The sequence below is a fragment of the Stigmatopora argus genome, chromosome 2, assembly GCF_051989625.1.
Source record: "Stigmatopora argus isolate UIUO_Sarg chromosome 2, RoL_Sarg_1.0, whole genome shotgun sequence".
Classification (NCBI taxonomy): domain Eukaryota; kingdom Metazoa; phylum Chordata; class Actinopteri; order Syngnathiformes; family Syngnathidae; genus Stigmatopora; species Stigmatopora argus.
Genome location: NC_135388.1, coordinates 20,331,556 through 20,346,901, shown reverse-complemented (window position 1 = coordinate 20,346,901; position 15,346 = coordinate 20,331,556). Strand labels below are relative to the sequence as shown.

Below are 15,346 nucleotides of genomic sequence, written 5' to 3'. Positions count from 1 at the left end.
TCTCCGATACTAACTGAGCGCGGAGGGGATCATCGCTAAAATATATTGTAACATCGACAAAAGAGTCGCCAGCTTTGTCAGGTTTTTAATCATTTATTTGGATTTTGAAAACATCACGGCTACTCTCCGCCGTAGCTGATGCAAACAAAAATAAAAACTTCGTCCAACTCTTGAACACATCTATTTGCCCCTACCACTACTCACTCCCACGTGCGTTCATAAATAGTAGGAAAACACAACTTGGACATTAGAACCTGGTTTGTTACAATATCTTGGACACTGACTGAGTGTGGAGTGTTGCCTATATCTTAGACCAGGGGTAGGGAACCTATGGCTCGGGAGCCACATGTGGCTCTTTTGATGGGTGCATCTGTCTCTTTGCTAACCTGTGAGCTAAGATATCGCTGTTGACAGAACTGAGATATTACATTTAGAATTGCTTGAATCTTCATTTTTTTTGCTTTAATCTTCATTTTTTTTGCAGTAGACTTAGCAACAGCATAAGAATCTTTTAAAAATATTCATTTTTTTCCACTTTAAAAGTGGTGAAATTACAAAAAAAAATTGAAAGGGCACTCGTTTACATGTATGTATTTTGACTTTTAAATTCGTACTATGGCTCACAAGGAATAACATTTGAAAATTTGAATTGTTTGTGGCTCTCTTCGTCAAAAAGGTTCCCGACCCCTGTCTTAGACGCTAACTGATCGCGGAGAGGAAAAGGGGGTAAACTGAATCTTATAAAGGTGTATGCTGAAAAATACATCTTTAAAAACGTCCCATGAGATAGCGGATGCCAGTGGAGGCGGCAATCTAGATATCAAGTTTCTTTTATTCTTCCTACCATATGAACATTTTATATTACACGTCTGTTCTTTGTTATGAATTTTATCAAATAAAATTGCCCCCAAAATGCAACTTACTCCAATATGACTTTTTATCCCCTTTAATTTAGTATTTTTTTGGCTAATGGGACTCCTAGTCCAAAAAATATGGTTAATAAATACTAAACAGTATAAAGTCCACTTATTAAATATTATACAAAAGAACAAAATGATCTTATAATATACTGCATATACAGACGATTGTGTGTTTTTGTTCCACTAGTACTTTTAACATTTCCATTCATCACAAACCTACGCTTTAGTAAAGCTGGAAGCAGTTGTTGCTTTTGTAATAGAACGTTTAGTGCTTATAAGTTATTTACATTGTACAGCCAGTGGAACTTTTCTAAAGAATAGATGTTTCAATTCAATGGCTACCCCGGGAAATTATCTTTGGTTTGTTTTGCAATGCAGAAACAATTGCTAGGTTCTTTGTCTCCAGGGATTGTTGGGAGGGAAGTGTTTACAACACCAACTACATCTGCATTGCTTTATAGCCGTACAATCTGGAGGAGAAAGCTCTTTTACAGCTGCAATGGTTTAAATGACTACCTTTTTTGCTCAATAATCTTCCATGTATAATTTGTTGCAACCAATATAATGAACAGAGCTTTTTTATTTTAAAAACTCAGTCTAATTTATTTGAAATGTCACCCAAATGGGTTGGGTTTTTTAATTATACAATTGCACAATCAGTCGGTACGCCTTTTGTATGCACTAAATTCAAGATTCTGTAGATGTCGCTGTATGTTGCTGACAGCTTGACTGTCTGGGTTCATTGCTTGGTGAGGTGCTATATTTATATAGTGAAAAGGGCAGAAGTGACTGACGCACATGCGCATATCATGCTCAGAGCATGACACCTTTAGCAATCGGCGATGACATTTTCATCTCCTACCAGTTCCCGAGACGATCTGGGTTAGAGACGAAATGAGGAAGATGAGATCGGTTTTACAAAAAACTTACTTTAAAAAAAATAAAAAATAAAAAAATCCTGTAAAAAAGTTGTTGTACGGCGCACACAATTTGAAATGATTAAAAACGGATAAAATACGGGAAAAACGTTGACAGGATATTAAGATGTGACAGACAGTTTTTTCATGATTTGACTGAGGCAAAATAACATGCCTTTTCTCTCGAATATTTGAGTTTGATTTATTTAATAAAGGGACAATACAATTAATGAACATCACTTAACATAAATGAACATAAACATGTTCATGTTAAAGAGCATATATGTGTAAATACCTAACATTATAGCCGAAGGGTAATTTCCTTTTCAGTCCCTTGTGCAGGTTGAAGATAAAACTAATAAGTATAGAAAGCAGCATAGAAACAATGAGACATACACAAGTAGCACAGGTCTAGGCAGCATTGTAATCCCAATGTTGTTCATCCAGCAGCCAGGCTTTAAGATGATTGGCAAAGAGGTTCAGAGATGGAAGTTCGCGTAACGTAATTGGTATTAGGTTCCAGGTATGTGAGGCACGAACAGAGAAGGTGGTTTGGCTAAATGCACTCTTTCTGAAGGGAACTACAGTCACCTCTTGAACCAGCTCTCATTGATCTGGTGGAATTTTTTTTTTTACAAATTCTAATTCTTGCTGTGGAAGAGGAGCTTTGTGATGGGAGCTTTTGTGAACCAAGATGGTATCAGCATATTTAACAGTATTGTCCCCGTCCCCATTCAGGCGTTTGTGTTTTTTAATATCTGACAGTGATGGTATGTTTTATGTCCAATACTTTCAGAGCTTGCTTATAAATGGTGTCAATATATTGTTATAAACATTTGTTTCAGGTGTACTGTAATTATTTTCTGTATAAAAATTGAATTTGGTCTTCAAAAAGGCTTTTTTCAAACTTGAGTCTTGAAAAAAAGTGGGGCGTCTTATATTCGGGCTAATGCGGTATTATTGTATGGTGGACCAGTCATGATAGTATATAAGATTCTGAATGCACCCCACAGACGTACTGTGAGGCTGCAGTCTTTTAAGTAAAATGAATAAAAGGTCCACCTACTGCAACAAGAGAGCATGGTGCTTATTCGTCCATAAAAATACATGGATAAACCACTATCTTCTTAAAACTGCAGAGTTCAAAGGTAGAAAATAAAGTAGTAGTTTTAAAAAATACAGTATGTAACAAAAACTATGGCATGTTACATTGTTTCCTAGATTCTCTTTGTTTGCAGTTGCCTCTGCGTGGCTAATTCGGTAGTTGTTTGATTTAATTTGCCCAAGAGTTATTAAAAATTCCCAAATAAATAAATTATATAAAGGCCTGACAGAAGATATGTAACTTTTAGGCTTGCTCCAATAGGCACTGACAGGGCTTCTTAGTCCATAGTAGTAGGTGAAATAGACTATTCTGGTATACCTCAGCAATCCAGCACTTATGATCAGTTTTTGCACTTTTCAGCACTTCAAACTATGTTTACAGGATCTCAATAGACACATCACCAGCTCTTATTTACCATCTTAATTGATCCTAAATGTGCTGCTTCTTGCAGCTGTACACCTTGAGGAGGCATTTTGAACATGCTAAGCCAGGGGTCGGGAACCTTTTTGACGGAGAGAGCCATAAACAATTCATATTTTCAAATGTTATTCCTTGAGAGCCATACTCAAAATTTAAAAGGAAAAATACACTAAAATCTGTGCTATTTGTAGTAATGTCACCATTTTTTAAGTACCAACGATCTCTGAGATCTTTTGGCAACATTATCGCGCTGTTGCTAATCAATGATAATCATTGGGAATATGCATGCAGAAAAATGTAATGGAAAAAAATGTTTAAAGCCGCACTAGAAGTAGTGTCGGCGCCACAATGATCACATAACGCTCCTACTGATGCATTCAGGACTGAGCTCTCAACAGCGGTTACCATATTTTACTTCACATTTTAGCGGAGAGCCGTATGCACCTATCAAAAGAGCCACATATGGCTCCCGAGCCATAGGTTCCCTACCCCTGTGCTAAGATGTAGTAATATATATTACAAAGAGCTGCCTTTTAACATACTATTTTGTGTGATTGATTTGAATTACAATGCTGGTAAATTTTTGTATGTAAATCATATTTTGCATGTAGCTTGTTAGTGTTGAGTTGTGTGTCTGCTTGAAGGTCAAACCCATGATTTAGTCCCACGCTCTTCCCCTTCTTTCTACCAATCTTTGGCCTTTTGTTTTTGTACTGGTCTCTCCTGGGATTGTAGCTCAGACAAAACTCCCTGGAGATGATAGCACTGTATTGTAGCATTGCCTTTGAAGGAAAGAGACATGTTTTTGTTCCGTTTTTAGATATATCTCGCCATTCATTTTTATTCAGGAGCAGGTGATAGGCTTGGACTTCAGGCTTTCGGAATGTAGATGGAAAAACAATGAATGTCAATTTCGATGATCAGCTGTATCTTATTTAGGCCTGGGCGATATGGCAAAATTACTATCATGATGAAAAAACGTATCAGTCTATCTAAAATTATCACGATAACTATAATCTTTTTTCTTTCAAATTCAAAAATTCAAACTTGTGTGAATAAGTAAATAAATTAATTTCCTCATTATTCATTTATGAAAGTAACTATGTTACCTTACTTTAAAAGAAAAGCGAATTTAAAATATAAAAATGTTAGTATTTTTGTTGTTCTGTCATGCAATAAAGACAACTCCCTCATTACACTATTAAAGGATATTAATAATAAAACCTGCAGAAATATTGACAGGCGTCTTTATTTTTATAAATTTGCCTTAAACCCAAAAGTTGCTGTGCAATATGAAATAAATAAAATAATCAACCGAAGACATCACACCATTGGCAAGCAGACTATTTTCAACCTCACAAAAAGAAACGATGTAAATTTACAATGCAGTATTCCCCCAGTCCTGATTTCTGTGTTTTTTGCATATTTATCACAGACCAAGGTTTCAGATCATCAAACCAAATGTAGTATGACACAGAGACAACCCAATGAAATAGAAAATGCAGTTTCTAAATGATGATTTTATTTACCAGAAAAAATTACAAACTTGTCTGGCCCTGTGTGAAGGTAATTGCCTCCTTTTCTTAAGTCCCAAAAAACTGTGACTAATCACAATTGTTGGAAAGCTGAGTTCAATTCCACAGGCCACATCCATACCTGATTACCACCACATGTATTGAATCAATAAAACACTTAAATAGAATGTGTCAGACAAAGTGATGTAGACTACAAGATCAGAGCATCATGCCACGGCAAATAATGTTTCTGGGAGAAAGCTGAATTTTAAATTGGTGTGGATTATTTTTCATTGCACAGTATTTTATTTCTAAATTACCAGTTTAAAAAGGAATTGAAAACAGAAGTTTTAAAAAAGAAATGGGAAATAATTGAGATCAGATAATATGATAACAAAATAATTATTGCCTATTTTGGGCCATATTGCCCTATTCTGTGTTGCAGTGTGTCACTTTTTAAGAGCTTAAAACTCAAGAATTTGTGTGGCCCTTTTTGATATTTACCAGTAAGCTAAACAAATTTACAAGTAAATAAAATACCAGAACACAAGATGTTATAGAAAGTTTGCTGTATAAACACATTTCAAATACAGTATTTGAAATCATTTTTGCCAAACTGATAAAATACATACTTAACGGTCTGCTTCTGTTTGAGACAAAACAGAACATGATTGTATCCCATACCCAAGTCATAAATCATTTTCACAACATCCTTAACGCTAATATAATGAATGCATTATATAACACCAAACAGTAATCAGAGAGCAGAAACCAACAAAAATTCTCAAACAGCATAGTACCATAATATTTATTTCATAAATGTTTACCGTATTTTCACACCTATAGGGCGCACTTAAAAGTCTTAAATTTTCTCTAAAATGGACGATGCGCCCAATCAATTAGTGCGCCTTGGTTATGCACTAAATTCAAAATTTTGTATGAGCCTAACTGCTTGACTGACTGGTTTCATTTCTTGCCGACACGCTACTTATTGTCATCAAGCCAGCGGACGTTCACCCCAAAAATGGCCTCCTCGCGTATTCCAAGCATTACGGTAAATCCATTCAAATCATCCCAGACGAGTGGCGAGGCAGTTGACTTCCGTGTGTTGTTTTAAAAAATAACATCATTAATCATAATGGATGATTACTTTTTGATAAAACTATGCCAGCATATTTAAACATATCGATATTTGGATATGTGTTGGATCTCAAAGCACTTCATTCGAACTGTATATACAATAATTTTAAGGCCTTTGGATCATTGTAAAATTAATTTAATCAAAAGCTTTATAGCCCCAACATGCTCGCTGTTTTAAATGTCATGTGAAATAGTGCTTTTTCATCTCATCTTTCTTTTTTTTCTTTTCAATTACCAACACCTCGTCTAAACTACCTCTTCACTTGGCAGTCTTGCACTAGTCTAGATTTTCCGTGGGCACTAAAATAAGGCCAACATTTTTTTTTCCACCCTGAACCTTTTCAGTGCCACTTATTTTTCCAAAAAGTGAGTGTCAGCCAATTTCAAGCAGCTTGACTGATCTTTCAAAGTCCGCAGAATATTATGTTTGATGATCATGTAAACGTAGATGCTATCAAATGAAATTTTTGAATGGCTAAAAAAAAAGTTTGTTCGTTTTTGTAAAAAAAAGAAATTAGTAATAGCTTAGCTTCCACTTGTTTTAGGATATTGTAGAACACAAATTATTTTTTTAAATGAAATTTTCATCATTAGAGTGACATCATTTTCATAAAATCTTTTTATATGGCAGGTCAAAATGAGAATTGACCAGGTTCAAATTCCACGTCTGCACTTGACAATTCATTGAAATAGCATTTTAAAGGTGGACTGCTTACAAAAGGAATGGATCTAAATGGGGCAAATAACAAAATGAGAATTGACCAGGTTCAAATTCCATGTCTGCACTTGACAATTGATTGAAATAGCATTTTAAAGGTGGACTGCTTACAAAAGGAATGGATCTAAATGGGGCAAGCTAGGTACTTTGTTGCTGCAGCCACCCACTCAACTCGACTGCGAAGCAAACACATTTTAAGCACGACTCAGCTGGCTTTCATGCAACCCAAAAGCGAGCTTTGACTTCCCTAAATAGTTGATGCAAATGATACTCTATATCATTTGAGATTAACAACCAGTGAATAAGTCAAATATTTTCAAACCGACTTTCTTATCAGAAATTTCAAAAATCTGAAAATGCTCTTTACTAAGACATTTTGTGTGATGTAAAGATCTAGAAAAATAGACATCTGTTGATTTTTTTTCAGCATTCCAAGATCATATCTTCAAATGTAATTTGTAATCACTATGTCATTTAAACAATTAAAATGTATTTTATTGGTTCCTAAAACCTACTGTTTTTGTTCTTTGAACTTTTATAGACAGACTTTGTGTTTTGATAATTGAAATAGATTTTATTACTACACCAATTTTTATTGTGATTGAGTTACTATAGGGCGGCCCGGTGGATGAGTGGTTAGTGCCTCGGCCTCACAGTGGGGAACCTGGGTTCAAATCCTGGTTGGTCCACCTGTGTGGAGTTTGCATGTTCCCTGTCCTCTGTGGGTTTTCTCCTGGTACCCACATTCCAAAGACATGCATGGTAGGCTGATTGGACACTCAAAATTGCCCCTAGGTATGAGTGTGAGTATGCATGGTTGTTTGTCTCCTTGTGCCCCGCGATCCTAATAAGGATAAAGTGGTTCAGAAAATTAGATGAGATGAGATGAGTTTATATATAATTGTTCGTAGTGATGTCATGTGACTTTCTATTTTGTCTTGGAGAGAGAGTTTGCCTGGTTTTACGTAATGGGGTTACGGCAAAAAAAAGGTTATGAAATTATTATTTACTTTAATATGTAACCATAGCCAGTGACATCAAATAAATTTATGTCTAGGTCGACTCAATTTTTAATCAATCACTATATGGACTAAAAGCTAGTTTTACCTTTTGTTTTTAACTCAAGTCATGACAACATTTTTACATTCAATAGGGATGCAATTGACTTTTTTGAGCAAAGCTACAGTGCTACATTTTTTCTCACTTTGTTCCAGAGACTTTCTACATTTTTATAAATATACTCATTTCTGCTTAACTCCAAGTACATTTGTTTCTTTTGAAGGGATCAGCCCCCGTGGAGTGAGGAAAAGCGGCCTGGGTATAGATTAATATCACAACTCAACAGGTGACCCTTGACCCCCCTTCCCCTCTATTGTCACTATGCTCAAGTCTATGGTGACTGCTTCATACCTTGCTCATACTACAACTAATTTCCTAATTGTCTTATTGCCATCTTTTTTTGGCTACACAATTTCTTGCTTTTCTATAATTTTTGTTACCTCTGCTTCATTTTTAACATTACATTAATCCTTTCTCCTCTGAAGCAATTAAGGTAACCAGGTCAAGTATTATCATTTGTAATGACTGAGTTTCCATCTTATTGTTTCCTGCTTTCTATGCAGTTCGATACCCGTGATAATAATCCTTTCTTTCTTTCTTGCTAACACAGCTTTAGGAGTCAAGCCTTTCTTTAAAATAGCATCTGACATCGTGATTTACATTTTGTTGTATTATTTCCTCTTTGTTCATGTTTTATCTTTGCCTTTGGGTATCTTGAAACTAGTGAAACCAGCAGTCTGTTGGACGTTTCATGTTTTGGATATCATTCTTGAATTATACATGAGGACAAAATGGTTGGTATCCTTATGTTGGAGAAAGAAAGTAACTTCATATTCGTTTGCCAGAACTTTGAGACAACAACTTGAGTCAAACTGTCAATCAGACGTGCACCATAATGTTGGCCTCTCCTTCTGAGCAACCTGCTCCAAAGAACTCTGGTGTGGCAGGAGCCTTCTCTAGATTACTGATGTTCAAATAGACTTGAAAACAGCATTCTTAGAAAACAACTTCTATTATAGTTCAATGTTTTGTTCCTAGTCATTGTTGCTGTTTTGAAATCTTTATTTTAAGGGTTATTGCCCTGTTGCATGACACTTGACCTCCGACTGAGACCTATTGCTTTAAAAATAGGCAGTAAATTCTCCATTTCTTCCAAATGAAGCAGAGCTGCTGCAAAATATAACCAAGCCTCCTCTGTCTTTCAAAGTACATAGTTTTCCTTTTTTAATGGTCCCTTTATTTTCTTTCCTTATATTCAGTTCGACAAGCTACAGACCTTATGCCACAATGTTCTTGTGATGATTCAGGCTTTAATGGGTTTCCTTGGTTTTAAGCTCATGTAAATCATTATTCACTCTCCAGTTACATAGTGTAAATTTAGATTAAGATATGAGATTAGATAACTTTATTCATCCCGTATTCGGGAAATTTCACTGTCACAGTAGCAAGAGGGTGAGAATACAGACACAGGAAAATATATTTTAGACATAAATAAATAGGTAAGAAATAAGTTAATAAATAGATAAATAATTGTGTTTTTTACATTCTTTAACACAAAGGTACCAGTAATTTTTTGAATACATTTGTTTTATGTTATTTTAGATTTTTTTAAGGCCTCGCCCAGGAAGAGTTCAACTGTAAATGACTATTTTTTCATTCATGAATACAATGTAAACTACTTAGAATTCATATCAAAAGTGCTTTCGTAACGTATATTTTTCGTAAGTTTAGGGGCATTTTACATGTAAAAGCGTCAAGTCTGTCGTGCCACTTTCGGATCGGGGTCCCGCCATTCTCCCCCTGTCGCATCATGAAGCTGCAGTCCTCTTCTGGCCAATGGGAGGGCAACGTGTTGAGAGATTAATCGAAAGCAGTTTTATCATTTCAATATAAAATACAGGACGCTACAAAAAGATGTTTGATTTTTTTTTTATTTTGCGTTTGGAAACTGGAAATTTCTTTGTTTCTAGAAACAACATTTTTCATTGAGGCTTTTCCTAACCTTAATATTATGTGTGAAGGGACGTTCGTAAGTAGAGACCACTGTATCTACTGGATACAGTGTATCTACTATGAAAACATGAATTGCAAAACCTGTTGTCAAATTGATTGGAAAATCAGATAGAGGTGTGAAATGTAAAAAGGGTTTACAATTACTGCTCTACAAATATAGAAAGACCTTCCTTTGTTCATTCTAAAAGCCGCCCCCTCACCATTTATTTTAAACCTGCCTCAAACCCCATTCTTATTTCTCAGCATTTCCTTCAGCTCAAGTTTGAGTCGTTACTGTGTCCTGCATGTTTTCACATATTATTTTCTTTTTTTAGTCATTTATTCATTTTTAAACATTTAATTGTGCTGTAATTTTTTTAAATACATTTTGTAATCTTTTATTCTCTTTTGTGAGCTTAAACTTGTACTTGATTTAAGTCAAGCTTACACTTTTACCTATGATAAGAGACCAATTTGGCATCTATTTTTAATGTAAAAACCTTTTGTTAATTCATGCTGTTTTAAAATCAGATCAGTTAATCTGATCCTGTGATCATTTATTAAATGTGATGAAATTATCATCTTTCATTCATCAAATTAGTTAAATTTTTCCATAAACTGTCTTGGAGTCGTCCTTAAAAAAACGTTATAATTGATCTTTTTTCTTCTAGTCTGTAGATCTAACTCAATGATACTCAAAATGTATGATTTGCCATTACCCACTGAGGAGACCTTATCAATGTTTGCAAAGCGAGTCATTAATGAATACTGGATACTGATGATAAAAAAATGCAGGAAAATAATGATGGACCTTAATTAAAAAATTAACTTCTATATTTCAGAACAATGACAGTCTCTGGTAAGAGCACATTAATGGATTTTTTGCAATCTGTCATTGTACAAGCTTTACCCAGTAATATAATAAAGTAGGTAGATGTTAAAGTGTAAAATTTTCACTAAACTTTTTTAGGTCACAAATATCCAATTACGTGCCAAAGATACATATTTACCCCTTACTAACATTTATTTAAGTTTTTTCTTCTTCTTTTTTTGTATTAACTGACAGAGTAATGTGGAGGAAGCAAAATGACTCACTGATCTTGTTGCCCTAAGGGTGATGGGCCTCTGTCCAGAGTGCTAGAACATATTTATTCTCTCCTTCCTACACAGAACCAACTCAGACTCTGCTCTTCATACAAGTGCTATGAACCCAAACCCTCAGAACCCCTTCAGCCTGAACCATCAAATGGCTCGAGGTCCCCCGCAGCGCAATGGTGAGAGTAGCACTTGAACACACTCATCCACTAGATGCTCATGTGTTTTGTAGTATGATTTGCCATAAATCCTCACAATATTGCACTTCAGTTTTCATTATTATGTGTTCTTGCAGTTGTTATAAAAAATAAGTTTGTGCAGTGGGTCAAGTTATTATTTTTTTAATTCTGTTAAATGTTGTGCTTTGTTAATAATTTGTGTTATTCTAAAACAGTGGTTCTTAACCTTGTTGGAGCTACCGAACCACCAGTTTCATATGCGCATTCACCGAACCCTACTTTAGTTGAAAATACAATAATAAAGATATATAAATTCCTCGGAGCACTGATTGGCCAAGCAATGTCCCGTGTTCATCTGCAGCCAATGATTGTAGAGGCTCCACCGAACACATGAGATCGACTCACCGAACCCCTAGGGTCCGATCGAACCCAGCTTAAGAACCACTGTTCTAAGCATTGGTTAAAAAATAAATACAAAAATAACATAAAAAATTAAAGTCGAAATGAGATTTAGGGAGACATAGTAATGGTTACTTTTTTTGAATAGAAAATGTCATTTTGAATTTTTTGTTGACTCAGCTTTGATTTTGTGTTTGTTTTGGCTTTTGGCCAAAAGGTTTCATTTCGGTCCATGTCTACTTTAAAACATTTGAAAGTCCTATAAGTATTACTAAAACATATCTAAACTGGCGAATTAGGTTACAGTATCGTCGGTTCTGAATGTCAACTTTTTATAGAATGATCTTGAACAAAATTCCAGCTGGTTTGTTGTTATTATCTTATGTCATTCATTCATTTTCTGAACCGCTTATCCTGACAAGCAATGCGGGGAGTGCTGGATAGTTGTCGGCAATAAATAATTGGTAGAAAATTATTGCAATACATTTCCATAAATATATTTTCAGTTGAGCTTTTGTGATATATACTTATTTTTATGCTGAAAAAAATGTCAATTGTTGGTTGCCGAACCAAAATTACCGTATTTACTCACATATAAGCCGTTTTTGTCGGAAAAAGAAATGACTGAATCATGGGTACGGCTTATATGTGCATAAAAAGTCAACATGCACAAAACTGCAAGTAGACAATACCATAACGTTATGACGCCACGGCGCCATGACTCCATGACGCAGGAGAATGCGGCCGATAAAGTCATTTATTTCAAAATAGAGAAAAGATAAAAAGATAAAACGCTAAACAAAATTTATATTGACGTCTATGAATGAAGATCAAGGAAAAAAACTCACTTGTGCCCGTCACTGCTTGCTCGGGGTGCGGCCATGTTACCTAGTGCGGGGCGCGGCCATCTTACCTAGATCGCTGCCGTCTTACCTAATTAAACGTGCTCTGATTGGCTTGACGTGAGTAGCCTTGATTTTGAAATAAAACAAAATTCCACTTTGATATTTTTTTCGTTTTATTTCTTGTTCGAAATTGACAACTAATATGAACCATTGAAAGAACTGAGATATTTTGACATTATTATTTCTCTCTTGAGAAAGCATCAAGTTCTCATCAAGATAGACTTTTTTATTTTTTCATATTGAATTATTTGATATTTTGCATTTACAAAGACAGGCATATTAATTTCCTTATGATATTGACCCTAATAATGTGCCTTTGATTCCGACAGTATCTCAGAAATACCATGTGATGATTTTTCTTAAGATTTTCCCTTCAAACACATTTGTACTCCCTAATAAAACGATGAATATGGAGGTGAAAATTGTGAATCAGTTGGCGGCTTATACGCGAGAAATTGTAAAATTCAACAATTTTAAGGGTGCGTCATATACGCGCGGGAAGCTTATGTGGGAGTAAATATTGTAATTGCAGCAATTTTCCTCAGCCCTTCTCCGTATAGCACGAGAAATTTGCAAATGTATGCGCGCAGAAAAACATGCAAGACATGCAAGGTCAAATATGGTGAGTGTGTGCAGTGCACGCACACGCCAGCATGCGTAATCCGTAAAAATGAGAATTTTACTCTCTCCATCGCCTTGGGGGTATTCTGATATTTTTGGGTGGGTTTTTTTCCGCAATTCATCTATTCATGTTTTTATTTTGTCCTGCTTGTTTACATGTGTTTGTCATGGAGGCTGGCATGCAGCTACTGTTAATGAGGCAGAGGTGGATCGGTCTGGAGACGGTAAATTAACATGTTCCTCGTACATTATAATATATATTACTCTGCACCAAATCAAAAAGTATTTCACCTTTTCTGCAGTCTTTTCTTTCCCTACCCTACCCAATGAGGAGGGTCTCGTAGGTGTCAGTAAGCCCCTCCCCAAGCAGCTGTGGGAAGCCAAAAAGGTAAGATTGGTGCATGCCTTTAAAAATATATTTCAACCATGTTAAAACTGATTCTTAAAACTAAAATTAGAAGTGTCCTGCAATTGGCAGGCAACCATATCCATACCATAATTTTTTTTCTTCAGTGTCTTAGTAGTAAGCGGAAGACAGGGGAGTGGCTTCTGCTTGCGAGTTTCAGCGTAGATATTTGCATTTTAATGAACTGTAAAAAATAAAAATTGAAATTATTATGTATTTATTTTCCCCAGAAAAAAATCTGTGATGTAGTGAAGCCGCGAAAGTTGAGGTCGCAATATTCAAGGGATTACTGTACATTGAAATTATTTCTAAAAATCAGCAGTGGAAGTTTTGTTTTAAATTCACTGTAGTGGTGTTCATAGCCCAAAAAGTGGAAGAATTGTGTCAATGTACAAAATTTTATGGACCCCACTATAAATATAGTTGTTTGTTATGTGAGGGATACATAATATACATACATCTGTCTCAATGTCTAAATATTTAACATATTTGTGCTGCTTTCTGATTTTCTGGCAACCTGTTAAACGTTTACCCCACATACTTAGCCTCATTATTCCTTTTAGACATTCATTCATCATTAAAATGTAGCTTTTTACTTGCCAAAGGAGAAGTTTGCTGAATAAGCACCTCTTATTTTTCTTATCGGAAACTAATCTCTTTCAGGCCCAGTCTCTCGCTTCGAGGCCAAAATCATGTGAAGTGCCTGGTATCAAGTAAGTAAATGCACATTAGTACAGATGGACATTTATTTAATGGACTAATGGAGGGATTGTTTATTGTTTTTTCATGTCCAGAAATCACCGAATATAGTATCAATTGTATTAATTACTAATTATTATCATTAAGATTTGTCATTAATTAAAGGTGTAATTTTGGCTAACTCTAAAGATTGAGGTTTCAAACCTAGCGCTGATCTTTCTGTGTTTTGATGCTTGGTTGATGGAGGATTTTGAAGAGTCTTGATCTAAATATCACTGAATGACAATGGTAACTTATCTCTGCATGTAATGCAATTGACTGTTGGAGTACTGGGTATGGCTCCCCTTTTGTCAATTTCCATATACAGTGGTACCTCGAGATACAAGCTTAATGCGTTCCGGGACTGACCTCGTATGTCGATTTTCTCGTTACTCAAACGAACGTTTCCCATAGAAATGAACTAAAAACACATTAATTCGTTCCAACCCTCTGAAAAAACACCAAAAACAGGATATTGGATTGGAAGAACATTTGTATTTGTTCTAATTCGCCATCTATTAAAAAAGTAACAAATAACTAGTGGTTTAATAGTACTATTATGTGTTTAATACTGCTAAAATTAGACGGATTTCGCGGAAGGGAGAGAGACTGACGGAGAGAAGGGGGGGGGGACTTTTTGCAAGGCAACGCGCTCGTAACATAACATTAACAAATTTAAATTAACTTGGATTACGATGCAGACACACAAAAATATATTTAATCTAACTTTACACTAAACTTAATTCTAATTTTGTTTTAAATTTTTATACCTTTCTTCTCCCGGCCTGAAGAGACTGACAGAGAAGGGGGGAGAGACTTTTTGCACGGCAACGCGCTCGTAACATAAGCAAATTTAAATGAACTTGGATTACGATGCAGACCCACAAAATAAATTTAATCTAACTAAATTTAATCTAACACTAAACTTAATTCTAATTTTGTTTTAAATTTTTATACAGACGCTCCCCTACTTACGAACATACGACTTACGAACAACGGTACATACGAACATGTCTGCAAATTGCGTTTATGGCGAAAAATATTCGTAAGTTCGATTTTGTATTTTTTTCCGAGTAGTGCTTCTTTCCGCCGCTAATACCGACGCCTGGCCCTGTGACGGCTCAGCTCACCCAGCATCTACCTTCTTCTGTCCAATTCGTTGCAATGCGGAAGTGCGTGAACGTATCTCCAGTGCGCAAAGAACCTTTTTCATTTGTA

At 35.4% G+C, this 15,346-nt stretch overlaps 1 protein-coding gene across 6 annotated transcripts in view; it reads left to right on the top strand.

Moving 5' to 3' along the window:
• Nucleotides 1-15,346, top strand: part of crtc3 (CREB regulated transcription coactivator 3) — a 54,201-nt gene that overhangs the window by 17,151 nt on the left and 21,704 nt on the right. The window contains exons 5-9 of one of the 6 annotated variants that reach the window (XM_077594983.1): nucleotides 8,017-8,079; nucleotides 10,956-11,059; nucleotides 13,170-13,208; nucleotides 13,287-13,372; nucleotides 14,054-14,103. In XM_077594983.1, coding sequence (XP_077451109.1) covers nucleotides 8,017-8,079; nucleotides 10,956-11,059; nucleotides 13,170-13,208; nucleotides 13,287-13,372; nucleotides 14,054-14,103 — 342 coding nt within the window. Of the gene's footprint in view, nucleotides 1-8,016; nucleotides 8,080-10,955; nucleotides 11,063-13,145; nucleotides 13,209-13,286; nucleotides 13,373-14,053; nucleotides 14,104-15,346 lie in introns of all 6 variants that reach the window. The other 5 variants (XM_077594982.1, XM_077594981.1, XM_077594986.1 and 2 more) reach the window with 5 other exon arrangements.